Here is a 17165-nt window from a genome sequence, read left to right as displayed (position 1 = left end):
CTCCAACTTTGCATTCCCATGTGGTTCAAAGCCTTTGTCCGTGTTGAGCTGTTCCCTGTGGCACCAGTGCCAGGAGCAAAACGCAAGCTGTGGGGGCTCCTTCAACCTAAACCCACTGTTCCAAGCCCATGTGTCCTGGGGATGCTGAGTTGGCAACGCCTGCCCCTATTCCCCCCGGTCCAAAGCCTCCTGGCCTCGATACCCTACACACACAGCTGTGGCTGCCACATACCTGCCAGCTGGCCGTATGTGTTTGTTGCCATCCATTTTCTGCAGGAGTATAGACTTTTCCTCTCTTTATAGAGCACTAGGGCGTCTTATGGAGTTACAGCCCATGACGGAGTTTTAATGCAAAGTACAGCTGTCCCAGCGAAGGCTGACTGTTATTTGCATCTCACTGCTTGCATTTGCACAGGTCCAAAGGCCCTTTTAACAGGACTCCTTATTCCACATCTGACCACGCTGGCATCAGGTGAGGTTTTGTGAGACTGCCACCAGGATTTGGTCAGGGAGAAGCACAGAAATTGGTACAGAGAGCTCTTCTGTGTTCTTTGCTTCTCTGCAAGTCTCTAATGGGTCAGGATGACCAAAAGGATGGTCTGAAGTGCTGAGACATTAATTTTGAATTTGGTTGAGGTCACAGTATCTTCTGGAGATGGAGAGATGCAGCCTGATAGAGGTGAAACTTCATTGGGAATCATTCAATGAACCTGCAGTCATATTGGATCGGGCCTCCAGAAAATTGAGACAGAAATACACTGGATTTCATCCTAGCCCACTCCTACTGATCATACAGGCTCTTGATAATTAAATTTGCCCACCAGCCATTTATATACAGCATGCTTCAGCTGCCTGTTGAACAAAGCAATCTTCCATCCAACCATCTATCCCAGATAGCATTTTCATTAGGTCAAATACCCATGGAACTACTGTTACCCAGTGGTAAATTACACAACAGTCTGGTGGGGAGGAATTCAGCTCTCCAAGTCTTCGATATCATTTTCTTTAAAGTTTTAGCATTCCCAGTTAGAACACAACTTTGAGGTTAAAAAAGAGTTACCATCTTAAAATATTCCCCATTTCCCCTTCCCCCCCTTTTTTTTTAAGTTTGGGTCATTTTTTTGCTGTTCATTTCTATAATCTCAAAACACTTTGTCCCATTTTTAACCTACCCCCATCTATAAATATGTTACACAAAATATACACATGGGAAAGGCTTGGCACAAATCCAAACCTTTCTGTTTGAAGCGTTAATACGTGAAAAATTATTCTTTGAAACCCTCATTGACACAGCTAATAATGACCAGTCCTGAATTCTGATGTAGCTGCTGAATTCAAGAAACTTCCACTGAAGTGGGATTTTTCTCAGACTGCTCTCACCTGTTTACCTGCAAATAGAGCTACTGAGTGACATCCCTGCCATTTGTAGAAAGTGAGCAAGCAGGGCTGACAGGATATATGCAAAAGCCAGTCCATGAGCTCATTTTCATGCAAATGATGTCCTCTCCACTGGGTGCTCTTTGCATAGAAATGTTGTGTTTGTTCTTCCATGTCAGGACATTCATCAGGTAGCAGGAAGCAGCCTTTGACTTGCTATAGCAAGACCAATACTGTTCATATGGTGTACTGATTTATTTTTTTCAAAATACCGATGAACCCAGGGAACAGCATCCCAGCTTGTTTATTCAGACATGCACACAGAGACATCCTGGTTCTAACTGTGCTTTTGGTGACCTGATTGCACATCTGTCTTGTAATGATGCTGCTGGGATACAAGAAAACAGCAACAACAAAGCCAAAGAGAAAAAAAAAATCCTTGGACCTGAGTTCCTGAAGTCAGTAAAGGATCTGATCTTTAGATGGAGTAGAAAATAGATATTCTGCCCTTACAAAATTTGGCAGGTACACATAAATAAACAAACTCATAGATAAGCTCTGGACAGCTGATCGGTCCCAGATGGTTAGATTTTGGGTTGCCTTCAGAGGACTTTTAGGAAACATGGGCAAATATTGATGATATTGCTAGAAATTATTATCCTTTCCTGTCTTTACAGAAGCCTGGACTTTCTGAACAAACAAACAAAAGAGATGGAATCTTTCTTTGCAATGTCTTTTTATGCCTGGCTCTACCAGCACTAAAAAATAGGTTATCGCAAGAGACCAAACTCTTTAAGATCCCACCAGTTGTAATTTGTACCTGGACTCAAGCCCCAACAACTCAAGAAAACAAAATTACCCAGTAACAGCAACATGGACCAAATAAGGAAAGTGGAAGTTCTCAACAGTCCCAGAGCAAGTTCTTCAGAGCAGAAAAGGGATCTTGTTGCCATTTATACTTCTGCCTCTGTCTCCATCCAGCCTTGGCTAGCCATGTGGCTCTGTGGCCATGCATTGCCACACAGACACTTCAGTGAGTGCACTTCTGGAACTCAAAGTGTGTCCGAGCTGACCCTGACATATCCAGCTTGGGTGCTAATGTCAGTGAAGACACAGCAAGAAGGGCCTCCAGTAAGATGCATACCTTTGGACAAGAATGTGCAGTCCTAGACAGGTTTGTGCATCCTGCCCTGAGTAAATACAGCCCCAGCTGCCTGGGCTAGGCAAGTGAGAGCTGACACACACTCCTGAGAGCTGCACTCACCCCTCTGAGCACTGCGGAGATGCCTCTCCCCACGGCAGTGGAGATGTGGGATTTGGGGCATGAGCTCAGGCAGCGGGAGGATGGCTACTGCCAGGCCAGGCTGTGGAGAAGGGGGACACCCTGGCAGTGGGCTGCTTTGGGGGACCACTTCCATCTCTCACCTCGTGCCTTACACTGCTACAGTGCTCCCATTGCAGCAGGGTGGAAGGTCAGACACATTTGTGATGCTGGACTATGCGGGTTGGTTTCTCCAGCTGTACAACAGGCATTTTGTTCCCCAAGTGCCCTGAAGCCCTCTGGTGCCTGTGCCGTGCACAGCTGCCATTCCTGGTGAGCGCTGTAGCTGGCTGGCCAGAACAACTGAAACATGTTACGGCTCAGCACCAAGCCCTGCACGGTGCAGCACTGCCGGGCAAGTTCAGCTGGGCTGGGGCTGCCGCCTGGCCATGCTCCTCCTGCCAAATACCCACTACCGTCTGCAGTCAGGTGAAAGTGGGCCAGCGTCTATTCCCACATCCCTCCATCTCACCACGAGTGTGCAAAGTATTGAATGCACGGTGACACGGTAATGGAAAAGCTGCCACCTCCCTCAGCCCCTCACTTCCTTCCCCTTGTCGTGCCCAGCCTCGGGCTGGGGGGGACGTAAGGAGGGCAGCCCCCAAGCCACCTCTTTCCCGGCTCCCTGCTGGGCCCTGCGTGGCAGGACGAGGTGCAGTGATGCTCTCGCCCTGCTCGCTAATGGCATTAGAGCCAAATCCTGCTTTGCCGGGGAGGGCAGGGGGGGCCCGCCGGAATCCCCCGCCCTCGCCTGGCCCCAGCGCGGAGCTCTCCGGGCGGGGGCACCGACACGGCGGGCAGGAGGGCGGGCGAGAGGGGGGAGGCGGGGAGGGAGGGCGGAGGCGAGGCGGGCCCGGGCCGGCGGGGGAAGGCTCTCACCGCCTTCCCGGCCATAAAACGGTGCGGCCAGCGCCGGGCGGGCAGAGCGGAGCGGAGCGGCGCGGCGGAACGGCACGGCCCGGCACCGCACGGCACCGCACGGCGCGGCACGGCCGGGCTGCCCAGCCCAGCCCAGCCCAGCGGGGAGCGGAGCGGAGCGGAGGTAACGGGGCGCCGCTTGCCGGCCGGGGGAGGCCGGGGCGGAGCGGAGCGGAGAGGAGCGGAGCGGAGCGGCACCCTGCGCCGCTCGCCCGGGCGCCGGGGCAGCCCCCGCCCGGCGCCTCGGATCGGGGGCGGCGGCCGCCGTCGGGGCGGGGGCGGCACGCGGCGGTTCCCCGCTACACACGCACACACGCACACACACACACACACCCGCCGCTGGCTGACACCACCCTGCGGGAGGGCTTGGTCCCTCGGCGGCGGCCCTGGCACCCACCCGTGGCTCGGGGTCCTCTCTCCCCGGCAGGGGGGAAGCTGTGGATCGGCAGCTCCGGACATCAGGGCACGGCTGGGATCCTCCGGGCTGGAAACGCTGCTGTGAGACAAACGCAGACCCTCTTCCATCCTCACCCTGCCCCAGGACGCTCCAGAGCCCACTGGGATGGGGCAGGGTGTGGGGAAGGGATGGTCTCTTAGCTGGTGTAGACAACGGGGAACAGCAGTGCTCAGCTCTCAACCCTGGAGGACGGCTAGGGTAGTCTCTCCAGCTCCTTGAGGAGCTTTGGCTCAAGCCATGACAGTAGTTTCCTTATGTTGAGCCAGGTTCTGCACTGAGTCGGGGCCATATAAAAATAGTCTTTCTTCGCTGGTGTCCCACTCCCTCTGTGTTTGATCCGGGGAAGGATTGCAGTCTGCAAGCAAATATGCTCTGTGCATGAAACGGCTAGTTACTTGGCTTTCTTTGTGCCACCCGGCAAACTCCCACCCTGCTGTGGGAAATACAGCTGCAGTCCTTCAACTTCTGGCACTGCCACCCATGGCAAAGGGTTGTAAGTGGTGCTTGGCTGCCGGCTCTTGCCAAAAGAGCTCAAGGCATAGGCAGAGTCCTGCTTGGGCTTCTGTAACTGCTCAGCCTCCCCAGGGCAAAGAGAAACAACAGTGTGTGCATATTGCTGAAGAAAGGCACCTGGGACTAAAAGCCACAGAGGAAGCAGATTTGGGAAGCTGGAAGTTAGGTGGACCTCACTGATCTTCTTTGCAATCTTTGCACTCTCTTCCTTTGCAGCGGCTTGCGTGTCAAAGCAGGCAAAGAGCTTAGCTCCTGTTACTGGGGGTGAGCCCAGTGGCTGACTTGCTACTTGTTCAAAAGGGATTCTCTCTAAAAACCCCCTTCCTAAGAGCTAGGAGTAGTCAAGTGGTCATGAACTGCAAACTTGACTCACCTCACCCAAGGGTGCCCACAGAGTGGGATTTTTGTCTTCACTCTTTCATTTCTACGCATCTTGCATTAGGATCCTTTTATGCTGCTCCTATGAAACAGTGTGGCTGGAGATAAGCACAGTGCTAGGCTTCTGTTACTTCTTGGTACAGGACCAGTCCATGGGGAGTACAAGCAGCTAGTTCTACTTAAGAGCAGCCTCGGGGCTGCACTAACATTATACAGGGCAGAGCTCCAGGCCAACCCTGCCAGATAGTTAGGGGTGTAGCAGGGAAACCCCTACTCCCTGTGGTCTCCCAAACAAATACTTGCACAGAGCATGGCTTGGCCAGGATGGATCATCAGTCTGTCTGCTGAGCCAGGTTTATATAAGTGTTGTTTGGTGGTATCAAGAGATGTCTGAGTCAATTGGCTTGGCTTTGGAAAATGTATAAATACATGGCATCTGGCCCAAGGCTATATCGCTATTTGACTTGGCCCCAGACCCTCGGAGATATTCTGTCATCTTTCACCCAGTCTCAGCTTGGCCCTGAATCTCTATTGGGTACCTTCCAGGAGCAAGGTTGGAGTAGGAGTGCCAGAAATACTGTCACTCTGTCCTTCATGGCTATATCTAGTGTTCCTTTTCTGGCAAACCCGTGGGTGCTCCCTGTGTGGGCTCTAAACTCCCCTCCTGCTCACTGGCGCAGCAGAAAGACTGTACAGTAATGCAGTTCTCCCTTGGCATACTCAGCCTTCAGGGCCGGCTGATCCTGACCAGCAGGATGTTGGGTTAGGCAGGTCACTGGTCAGACCCAAGGTATGACAGTCCTTAGTTTCCTGTTATTAACAGCAATACAGCATCATCTGTCCTTCATTGGCAAACGTGGTGAACCCCCAGCCCTTGGAGCAGGCTGTGACGAGGACTGCAGATGGAGGAGGTGTCGTGTCCAAAGAACCACCTCTGGCAGGCAATATTTTTCCCTTCTTGTAGTGGGGAAGTGCAGGCTGCTTTAGATAATGCTGTTTACTCTAGCTGCACCTTCAGCAACCAGGGATTACGAGGGAAGAGAGCTGCCTGCCAGATTCCCAGAGAGAGAGCAGAAAGGCATGGGCCTGATCCTGCAGTGCTTGCTTACGGAAAGGACTTGGGATTGGTAGGATGATGGGTTGCATTCTCTGGCAGGCTTAACATCAGCACATTGCTGCTTTTTTTTCTTTTTTTTCTTTTTTTTTTTTTCCAGGTTGGAAGGAAGTGGTAGATCACTATGGCTCTGGCAGACAGTGCAAGCTGTGCCAAACCCAACGAGGACTTCCCTTTCCCTGAGATCATTGAACTCAATGTGGGTGGACAAGTCTACATCACTCGCCATCCTACACTGGTCAGTGTGCCTGGCTCACTGCTCTGGGAAATGTTCACACAGAAGAATATCCGTTCCTTGGCCCGTGACAGCAAGGGACGGTTCTTCGTGGATCGGGATGGCTTCCTCTTCCGTTACATCTTGGATTATATGAGGGACCAGCAGCTAGTGCTGCCCGACCACTTCCCAGAGAGGAGCCGTCTGCAGCGAGAAGCCGAGTACTTCATGTTGCCAGAGCTTGTGAAGATGCTGGCCCCCAAACTCAGCAAACAGAACTCTATTGGAGACGATCCATGCCAAAGTGACCCGGAGGAGCTGTCGCCCAATGCTGATGCCACTCGCAATCTAGCTTCTGCCAGTGTCACAGTCACTAGTGCTGTAGCTGGTGCCCCTGGGGGCTCAGTCACTGCCAGCGTGGGTGCTGCTGGCACCGAAATCCGCAGGTCAGGTTTCATCACCATCGGCTACCGGGGCTCCTACACCCTGGGCAGGGACAGCCAGACAGATGCCAAGTTCCGCAGGGTGGCACGGATCATGGTTTGTGGCAAGACATCACTGGCCAAGGAAGTCTTTGGGGATACCTTGAATGAGAGCAGGGACCCAGACAGGCCCCCGGAGAGGTACACCTCCAGGTACTACCTCAAGTTCACCTTCCTGGAGCAAGCCTTTGACAAACTGGCTGATGCTGGCTTCCACATGGTGGCTTGCAACTCCACAGGCACTTGTGCCTTCGCCCATGACCAGACAGATGACAAGATCTGGACCTCTTACACCGAATATGTTTTCTATCGTGAGTGACACCAAAAAAAAAAAAAAAAACACCGAACACCAACTCTCCCTTTCCTCTCCTGTGCTGGCTGTTGCCTTTAGACAGTAGACACCAGACCCCTGAACCCCAAGTTTCCCCCCTTTGCATCCTTTTGAGTTTGTTCTTTTTTTTTTTTTTTTTCCCCCTCCATCTTCCAAGTTGAACCTATTGGGCTCTTCCTTGTAGCCATTGCTGAACATCAACCTTCTTCCCTCTCTCCGACTTCTGCAGTAGCCAACTGTAGCTCCCAACCCTCCCTGGATCTGTGGACTTGGACACTGTTGTATCTATGTTTGGGTGGGAGGGAGAGGGTGTGGGGGATACACCAAACTGGGAATGGGTCTGGGATTCGCGCAGCCAGATAAACTTGTCTGTGTTACACTGAACTCCAACTCCCACGAGCGCTATTTCGTGCAGCTACCTGGGGAACTTGCTGTATGCACTGTATTTGATGTGCCAAGGAGTTCAAGTGAGGAAATGCTGGTTTAAGGATATGGAGAAAGGTGGGAAGCAGAGAGGAGAGTTGGGATGGGGTGGGGGGGGGGGATGGGGTAAGATGAAGCCTTGCAGCACAGATATATTGCCATTAGCCCATGTAAGCAGCTTAGCATTTAGACTGTCAGTATTTGGGAACGTTAGACAAAGATGCACCCTGTGTTTGCAGTTCTGATTCAAAGCATTGCTGCTGCTCTGGGATGCCTTGGGGTTTTGGGGGAGGGGGTGGGGGGTGGGCTGGACAGGGGCTGAGACACATACTCTGTTCATATGTATTTGGAGGGAGGTGGGGTGGGCAGGGAGGGAAAAGACTTTACATGCTATAGGGTGTGAAATGCTTGTACATCTCTCAAACTAGTTCAAGGTCTGTCAAAAAAGTACCTTCATCTTTCCTTCAGAGTATGACAGTGATGTGGGCTTCAGAGGGATGGGGTTTGACTGCTCCAGTGAGTGGCATTTGGGTCCAGCCACAGCTCTGACTTCATAGGTTAAAGGAAGTTTTTACTGAAAATGAAAATCTTTGCCACTTTGGCAATCTCTTGCTAAGGTCTCTCTAATCACAGCTCTCCACGGTCTGCCTGTGGGCCTGGGGCTGGCTGCTGCTTTACCACGCCTGGCAATGTGTAATAAAGGAACAAAAAAGACTTGCCTCTGTGTTCATGTGCTGAGGTGAAAAGGAGGTAGTGCCTTTTTTATGCTGCATGCACACAGAGGTGTTTCTTGAGTGGGCAGTAGTAGTGGTATTTGGACAGAGAGTGATGTATCTGCATTACAATGAAGGGGAAGGTAGACAAACTTCTTGGGACCCTCTTGCCTTGCTCTGACCCCCTTTTGCTCTGCTGGTAGCTCCTCTTTGAACCCTCTCTTCCATTTTAGCTGGGTCAAATTGCAATCCAGCCTATCCCTGCAGGGATGCAAGTGGTCTGGTCCAAAAGTATCCCCTGTCTGCAGGTCAGCCCTGGATGAGGTCCTCATCATTCAAGCAGGAGCTTGCAAGCTGTCAGCCTGCAGCAGCAGTCGCAGCCAGCCGCACTCCTGCCTACCCCAACCACTGCCCGCTGCACCCGGCCTGTCCAGGTCCTCTGCACTGCCGTGCCACGTCTCAGCTCCTTTACGCCCACCAGCCTCCCTCGGCCCTCCTCCGTTACTCCACCTCCGGCTGCTTCTCAAGCAGCCTCTGTGAAGCTCTTGTTGCAGGAAGCTAAGGATCATCTTGTTAGTTGGATGCCAGCCAGAGAGATTTCTGTTTGGGGCTGATTTGGGAGGAAGGTTTACAACTGGTTTCTGAAGAGGCGGGAGGGCTGAACTCTTCTGCTATGCAAGGAAAGCAAAAACTTTACAGCAAGGCAGTCCCTCTGCCCTGAAGAAGGGGAAGGCGAAATGGTATTTTTATAGGGGCCTGTTCCTCATTGCAACAGTATTTTGAGGCGGAAATGACAACCAGATTTTTTTTAAAAAAAAAGAAAAAGGAACTTGAGCTCTGCATGGAGGGAGAGAGGCTGAAGGACAGAATTAAAATCCTTTTAAAAAAAAAGGGGGGGGGGGTGGACTCCATGCTTGCTTGTGGGTTTTTTGTTTTTTTTTTAATTAAAGATTTTTCTGTTAGTAATTAGGAATGATTGGAAAAACAAATTGCTGCCTGGTGAGAAATGCTAGTGTTCTAATGTTTGCGTTTCCCCTCTGGAGCTGGACTGAAAAATTGATCTCACAGGATGAAACATTTTTCCCTTGGGAAAGACCATAATGGCAAAGTCAACATTTAGGTGGTTCTGATCTTGCCAGGTTATGTGATCTGGGCTGTTAAACCTAATACCCAAAATGAAATACTATTGGAGCAGAATAGTTTTGTTTTGAGTCATTTCAGAGTCTGTCAGTCTTCATCAAAACTGATGCCTTGTGTAAAAAATACTTTTGTTGAGATCTAACTCTCTAGTGGAAGGCTGTTCTGACAAGTTTGGGTTTGTTTCTTTTTTTGCATGTATCTAACAATAGACTGTGATTCCGCTACAGCCCATAGCTGGGAGGAGAACATGGGTAACTCAATTCTTAGGAGAGACAATTTGCAGAGGAATGGTGCGGGTTCCTCTCCGTAATGGGAAAAAAAAAAATCTAACTGAGGTTTTCATCCTTTAAACAGTCATGGCAAGCCATTCAATTGGTTAAGCTGGGCAAAAAAAGAAGGGAATGACTGAAGTAAGTTGGGAAGATTTCTCGGTCTCAAGGGTTTAAAGGAGACAGTACTGAAGGTGTTTTCCTGATGTTGCTTGTTTTACTGACTGTTCCTTTTCCAGGGCATGTGCCTGCATTTCTGCATGTTTCTAAATATTTAGCTGTCTGCTGGACAACAGCGGATAGTCTGTGATCTGGGCTTTTTCAAAAAAATGTGGAACTATTTGGATGTTGTATTACTGGTTTTATGATCCCCCCCCCCCTCAGCACCTTCCAGGATGTCCATAGGGGCTCAAGTAAAAAAAGTCAAGTCTTGTTCAGTGTCTTTCCCTCCTCCCCAGCTCATTCTGGATGTCAGACTGGGAGGTGACTCTCTCTTCCCAAGCAGTTGGCATGGCCCTCTTTTTCAGGCCCTGATTTCTGCTAGAGCAGAACTGCATTAAGGCATGTGCTGCCTGTGACTCCCAACTAGCACTAAAGTATAGCACTAGATCCTGTTAGAGATGCAGGCAGCAGCAGCAGCTTGCTCTTATCTAGGCTGTAAGCGATGATACTCCACATGCACAACAGATCCAGTGCTTTGGAGACATGCCAGCTGCTCCCAGCTTGACTGTCGGTGGCTTTGCCCCTGCACAGTCGGGCTGGCACCTCTAAGGAAGTGCACATGTACTGTGCTTGGACAGAGACTGCAATGTGCACACAGAGTAAATCGGAATGGATTGCATGTGCATTGTGGGTTTAATCATGCGTTTGCAAAAGCCCAGGGCTGGGAGGGATCCCTGTGATAACTTTAATCTGATCTGTACCAAGCGGTCATCAGTTTTTCTTGAAGGAAGTCCCGCTCTGAATGAGCCATAGGGACTGTGTCTAAGCTAGATGCCTACAAGTTGGATTCAGCCTCAGATGCCAAATCACCTATCACCTTGTCCTTGAAGACAGTTTTTAGGATAGAGTGAGAAGCCCATATGCCAGATACAGCTTAATGGTCTGACAAATCATTGCAAATGCACAACTTCCCAAGGTGTCCTAGTGTTGCATCTGGCCTCTCATGGAAGAGCATGGACCACAGTGAGTGAGAATGTCCTTTTGGAAGGCATCTAGTTTCACTGTAAAGCTTTCCAGGACTGCAGCTATAGTTGCTGAGCTCACCAGAAACCAAAGATTCTGTTTTCATAAAGGGGTTTTGAGCTTTCAAAGCTTGTTTTCTCTCTGAGAGGTAATGTAACTTACCCTTTCATTTAGAAGTCCCCAGAAAACCATCCATCCCAAAATAAGATCCCAAATTCAAATCAGGGAGAACATGAACTCAGTCAGGCAAGCACCCTGCCCACAAGATTGCTGGTTACTCCAGGGTGGCTCATTCTCATTCTGCTCAGAAATTCCAGGAACTGAGCAGCCTTACCCATAAAAGAAAGAGTCAAAACCTGTCTGTCTCCATTAGACACTTCTGCCACCTGTAGAGAAAATCTGAAAACGTTTTTATCTCCTAGCTCTGTCCTCAGCCCCTTTTTAAGAGGACTCCTTCAGAAGAAATGTTTGTGTTGTATCAGGGCTCTGCTCCTCTCCTCATGGATGAACACAGACAAGTCATCTCCTCAAAGCTTCAGTTTCCCTCCCTGCAGAGACCAAAGGAGTGATTCAGCGTAAAGCTGATGGGCAAGAAAACAGTAATCGTGCATTGCACGTGGCTCCTTAATTTACTGAAGCAGCACATGAAGGGCTCATAGATGTGTCACTTCCTTGGCTGATGGGAGCATGAGGAAGGCAAACAGCTTTGCCTGTGACAACACACTACGAGGCTATAGAAACCATGTGCATAACTTGCAGCAAAACCAAAAAGCGGTGCTTTTCCCCTAACCCCACAGAAAATCAAACTGGATAGACAAGCTTTTTTTTTTTGCTGGGAAGGTTCCTGCCATTCACAGACCAAGCTGAGGGTGTTAACGGACAGGGAGTCAGGGAAGGTGGTGAGCTGACTTTCTGCCAGGGATCCTGTCTTTCAAAAGAGGAATATAAAAGGCTTCCTTCTGCCAGCCTGGCTACCTCTACTCCCCCAGGCTGGTGCTAGGCTCTGCTCCAGGGGACTCAAACAGTGCCGTCCTTGGCAGGAGAGGGGCTGACTGGTGGTGAGGCACAGAGATGGGATGCCTGGATGGTCAGCCAGTGCCCAGGGGCTTGGGAGGGTTGCTAGGATGCTTTCTCAGGAAAGATCATGGATGCTCTAAGACTAGGCAGAAATGCCTGGTTGTTCCAGAAAAGTCCTGCCCTGCCTTTCAAAAGGTGAGCTCTCCCCAACCTGCCAGTAGTCAGGAGTCAATAAGGGCGAAGCAGATCAATGCTGAGGGGCTGGGAAGAGAACAAGCAGGGTCCTTGTGGCATCCTTGCTTCAAGAAATGGCAGATTAGAGAAGCTAGAGCAGAGACACAGAAACCACCCCCCACCCCCAGCCCAGAAATCCTGTCCTGCAGCAAGAGACTTGAGAAGTCCAGGCTGCTCAGTGTATCCAAAAGATTTGAGAGTGAGTTGATTGCAGTGTGGAAATAGCAAAGGACTTATTAATCAAGAAGCATATAAAGGATAGAAGCAGCAGTAGCTAGAAGCTGAAACCAACCTCTTCTAATTTGATTTAAGTGAAAAAAACAAACAAACAAACTACTTTTAACAGCGTGGGTAATTCATCATTAAGAAAAGCAATCGGAGAAAGGGGGCTTCTCCATCTCTCAGTGCTTAAGATGCAGACTGAATGCTTTTCTAGAAGAAGGGGTATAACTAAACAAACTTTTAGGCTCACTTCAGCAGGTGATATCAGACAGCTGCGATATACAGGAGGTATAAATGAATATATATATTCATATCCTATACATACATATCTCATTTTGTCTCATATAAATGAGACAAAATGAATTTTGGCAGAAGAATACAACTTTGTTCATGCTGCTTTTTATAGGCCCTCTATCCTAACATGAAGGGGCTCCAGTGAGTGGGTAACTGAAACTTAATGGTACTGCTGGACCTGCGGTAGGGCAGGTACATCCCAGTCCCAGCTCAGCACGAGTACTCATCCCATCAGAGACCTTGTACACTTTAGTCTTGCAGGGATACGTCTGCCACGTGGGCTGAGGTCACTCAGGCCGTGGCTTCCTCCTTGCCCCCAGCAGGTGCTTGAGAACGTGCTCTGGAGCTAAGCCGTCTTACCTTGCTCCAACCAGCCACAGAGAGAGGCCCGTGGGCTTCCTTCCTGGGGCTGCTGGAGAGGCAGCAGAGGAAATCCAGCTGAGCCAGTCAATGTTTGTGTTTGCTGGTAGTCATGAGAGTCAGAAAGACTTTGGGTTGGGTAAGCTGTTCCGGCAGCTGACAGCTGTGGACGCACTTGCCAAATCAAACTTGTTCAACCTGTGCTGACAGCTTGTTTTGAGCTAAAGCAGGTTAGACTTTGAGATGTGCAGATGTTTTTCTTAAAAGGCTCTTGCAGTTAAAAAGTTTTGTTCAATTCTAGGTGGCAAATGGCTGGGAATTATCACCCTCCCTCTTCTGGGACAGCTGTAGAGTATCTGACTGAAATATGTTCTTGCGAATAGTCTAAGTCAGATTTTCTTCTAAATCTTATTTGAGGCTACATCACAGCCTCTTCATCCCTGATGTCTGTCCCCTTTCCCTCCTCACCCTTTTCCAGGCTATAGGCACCATGCTGCAGAGTCCATGTAGCCAACAATATCCTTAAAGTGACCCTAAAGGGCACATTAACCCCCAACACCCCAGGGCAGCAGGACAAATCTGCAGTCAGGAATTAATTTTCTGCATGTTCACAGACTTGTCTGGAACACAGAAGCCTTAACTCAGTCCTGCAGTTTCCTAGACTCAGTCTGAAATTGGATGATGTGGTTCAGCAGTAGGCACAGGGACATGCAGCAATTATACAGGATAAACACAGCTCTTTACTGTATACTGCCAAGTGCCATCCAATCTTGCAATTCTAATCAGGGACACGAAAAGCCTCTCCTGCCAGCAGCATAAAGAAGAGCATCCGTATGGAAACACAAATCACCTGGCTGGTGTAACTGGAGAAGATGTACAACCCCAGCCTTCCTGGATTAATTTAGGAGCTCTGGCAAAGGCTGATCAAGGGGCTAGCAGGCAGAGATGATCTGATGTTTCTCATCAGTGGAATTAGTGAGATGGAGCTTGGCTGTGCTGTGGTCCTCTCCCGTGATTGCTTAGAGGATCTTTGCAGGAAGGCAGGCAGGAGGAGCGCATTGCACCCTCTTTCTCGAGACACAAGGTCTTTGGCACATTATCCCAAGCTAATGTGGTGTCTGAGTCCAGGACCATCCAGGGTTAATGCCTGAGGGGAGGAACCATATCAAAGGCACCATGGGCAGGGGCAAGAAACTGGCACAGCCTGTCTGGGGCACAGCAGCACAGCTTGATGCTTTTGGAAAGCTTGACATGGGACATTTCTTTCCCATCCCCAGGGGATGTGGCCAAGAAGAACAGCCTCCTCCCACAACGAACACTCAGAAGGGTGGTGTAGGCTTTGGGGCCATTTTTCAAATGGAAGCCAAATGTTTCAGATGTGAATTAAGATGCAAAGCCTCCATTTTCCAGCCTTCAGTGAGCCCACTTTGTAGGCTGCTCAGCTCTCTTTATTGTTCAGGAAGGGCCCCTCCCAAATGCTTAGGTGCTTTTAGCTTTGTTTCTTAAGGAGAAGGGCTGATGTAACAGCGTGTTCCTTCCCTTTTCTTAAAGTACCTGAATATGTGGGCCAGTTTTGCTCCAATCTGGCAATGTTTCAAACTATTAGGAACCTGCCAGTTTCATGAAAGTAGGCTCTGGGATATAGTAGATCTCCTCAAATCCTGCCCTCCCCCGCCTCCCCCTCCCACCCCCCGATCATGAATTCAACACGTAAGCAGCAAAACCACACAAGAAAACAGACTTTTTTTGTCTGTGAAGTAACCATCTGTAAGCTACAGAGCCTGCAGCAGGGGGAAGAACATGGGCAAGCAGCCTGATTTGCCAGGAGCTAGTGAGCTGGTCAGGGCTTGCTTTGGAGTGCACTAGGGTCAGGTTGGTGTCTAATTCACACATTCCTTATGGATGCAGAACAAGGAACCAACCAGAGCTGGGAGATCAAGGAAGTATGATATTGAGATGCTTAGGGCTTGGAGGTGGAGCCACAAAAGTGTGTGGGCTTGTTGCTCTGAGGACCCAGGCCCCATCTTTGGGGATCTGTACCCCTAAATGCCCAGCCCTATGTATACACGAGAAGTGAGTTGGTCTTCAGAAGGAGCAGAAGTGGAGAGAGGAAGCAAAGGCAGTATGATGCAGTTATCTACTATTTTGCAGGTGGAAGGCCAGACTTCACCTGGTATAAATAATGCTGGTTTGCCCCATCAGAGCCATGGGTGTTGAACAGCAGAGATTTGTATAGCACATTTAGACCTACTGTTACTAGGTCAAATAACAGCAGTTTCCTGCCCCTGGACAACAGACAAGCTTCTTATTTTAAGCTCGGTCCAGAGGCCTCTGATCATGCAGCTGAGACAGCAGAGCTGTAAGTTTAGCTTGCTGAGTGTTTTGTAAATGCTTGGATTTCCTCTCAATTGCAAAGCAATGTCATGTTTCAAACAAAATATGAGCTTTGAGCTTAGCTCTGAGGCAGTTTTGAGCCTCTAGAGCATCCATTACATCTCTGCTTGAGTGGTGGCTTGCCTGTACCAGCTCTTCCTTCATCCCAGTATAGTTTGCCCAAGATGTGTGGTCAATAGCCCCTGAGATTAGAGGTTAAGTGTAATCCCCAGAGCTCAGCGAGGCACCTGAGCCAGAGGGACACCTTGAGACAAGCAGCAGTTTCGCAAACATGAATGGCATTGTGTTGCTAAGAGAGAATAACCAGCTAGGGACCTGCAAGAAGAGCTTCTTCATCCACTAAACTCTAAACGACTGTCTGCCTTTCACTTGAATCTGGAGGGGGGGTGGGCATACTTTTGACAGAAGAAGTCCCTAATGGGAGGAGAGGCAGGAGGAGAATTACTGGGACAAACTAGTAGGTTTATATAAGCAAGTGTTTGTTCTTTATTTAAGGAAAGAGAACATAAAATCCAGACCAAAGCTCAATGGGAGGACATGGCAGTTTCCCAAACAACCATGGGGATTTCTGCATATGACATTTGCACCTAGACATCCCAAGAATCAACTCCACAGCAGCGTCTGCTGCGTGCAAGGCACCAGCACCAGTGAGATCATAAGAGCAGCAGTGTAGAACCTGGCCTGGCTGTGAGGGCTGCAAGAGGCTGGGAACTGGGGTCACTCTCCAGGATGGGCTTTTGGGGGGGCTGTTGTACTCTGTGGTCTGTGGATGAGGTTTCAAAAATCTCTGCAGTCCTACTAGAGCGGGACATGAAGTACAAAAGGGAAGGAGCAGGCCTGGGAGCTCCCAGCGGAGGGTGAGGGAACATTGCCGTATAAAGAAACAATAAAAACAACTGGTTTGAGGCTTTGCTATTCTCCCTCCATACACCCCAGCATCAGCTTCTTGCTATGCCCTATATCCCAGCACCAGAGCTGTTTAGTGTTCAGTGTAGCTAGGGTACGGCTAATGGTTAGTGCTTCACAGCCCAAGTCTAAGGGACATCTGGACATCTCTTCCACACCACTCTTTAATCCCGAGCATGTGTGTCCCCAGTTAAAACCAGGACTGTGCACAGGACAAGGAGCAAGAGGAAAGCAGGGTAGGAGAAAAGGACTTGAGCTACAGGTACATTCCCATCTCCTATATAGAGTCTGAGCTGCTCTCCAATGGAGACCTTGTGTAACTGACTGTCCCCATAGACATACCGGGATTGGGGCATTTCCCTGTCCCCAGGGAGAGCTATCTGCCAGCGCTAGCAGAGGCTATCACAGTCCTCCCTTCAGTACATCCTAGAAGTATGTGCTGAGGACAAAGGCAACTAGTAGCTCTCAAAAAGGCCCCTCACAACTAGTTTTTCCCTCACCTACACAGCCTTCACTTTCATTTCTCCTGCTTCAGATCTTCCTTCACTGTAGGAAACCCCAGCTGACATTCAAGGTTAAGAGTCTATGTCACAGGGCATCATTTTCTTCCTAAACCTCTGAGCAATCTTGACTGATCCTCTTTAACATTCAGAGAAGGGCTGGGCCTCATTTATGGAAATGCCAGTATCCCAGCAGCCCTGAAGAGACTGATGGTTAACCAGAGCATCTGAATTGCAGAGGAGGCTTTGCCTTGCCTCTTCTGATGAGGGCACAGAGGCTTTGTGTTCCTGCTTGAGCCTGGTTCATAAGGCATCCAACCAAGAGGGTGGTAGGTTACTTTTCCAGGAGGAGACTTTCTGGAGCAATTCATTCCTTGCACATGCTTCCTAGACATGTTTGCTA

General features: G+C 49.7%; 1 protein-coding gene across 3 annotated transcripts in view; it reads left to right on the top strand.

Annotated features, from left to right (window-relative positions):
- The first annotated feature begins 3728 nt into the window (after positions 1-3728).
- The window catches only part of LOC106489865 (BTB/POZ domain-containing protein KCTD12-like), a 59015-nt gene continuing 45578 nt past the window's right edge, over positions 3729-17165 (top strand). For all 3 annotated transcript variants that reach the window (XM_067304397.1, XM_067304398.1, XM_067304399.1), the window contains exons 1-2: positions 3729-3740; positions 6179-7085. In XM_067304397.1, the coding sequence (XP_067160498.1) occupies positions 6203-7085 (883 nt within the window). In that variant the 5' untranslated portion in view covers positions 3729-3740; positions 6179-6202. The remainder of the gene's footprint in view (positions 3741-6178; positions 7086-17165) is intronic.

Source organism: Apteryx mantelli, chromosome 13 (assembly GCF_036417845.1).
Source record: "Apteryx mantelli isolate bAptMan1 chromosome 13, bAptMan1.hap1, whole genome shotgun sequence".
In the NCBI taxonomy this organism is placed as follows: Eukaryota; Metazoa; Chordata; class Aves; order Apterygiformes; family Apterygidae; genus Apteryx; species Apteryx mantelli.
Note: the sequence above shows the minus strand (reverse complement) of the source record. Positions and strands in the feature narration are given on the sequence as shown.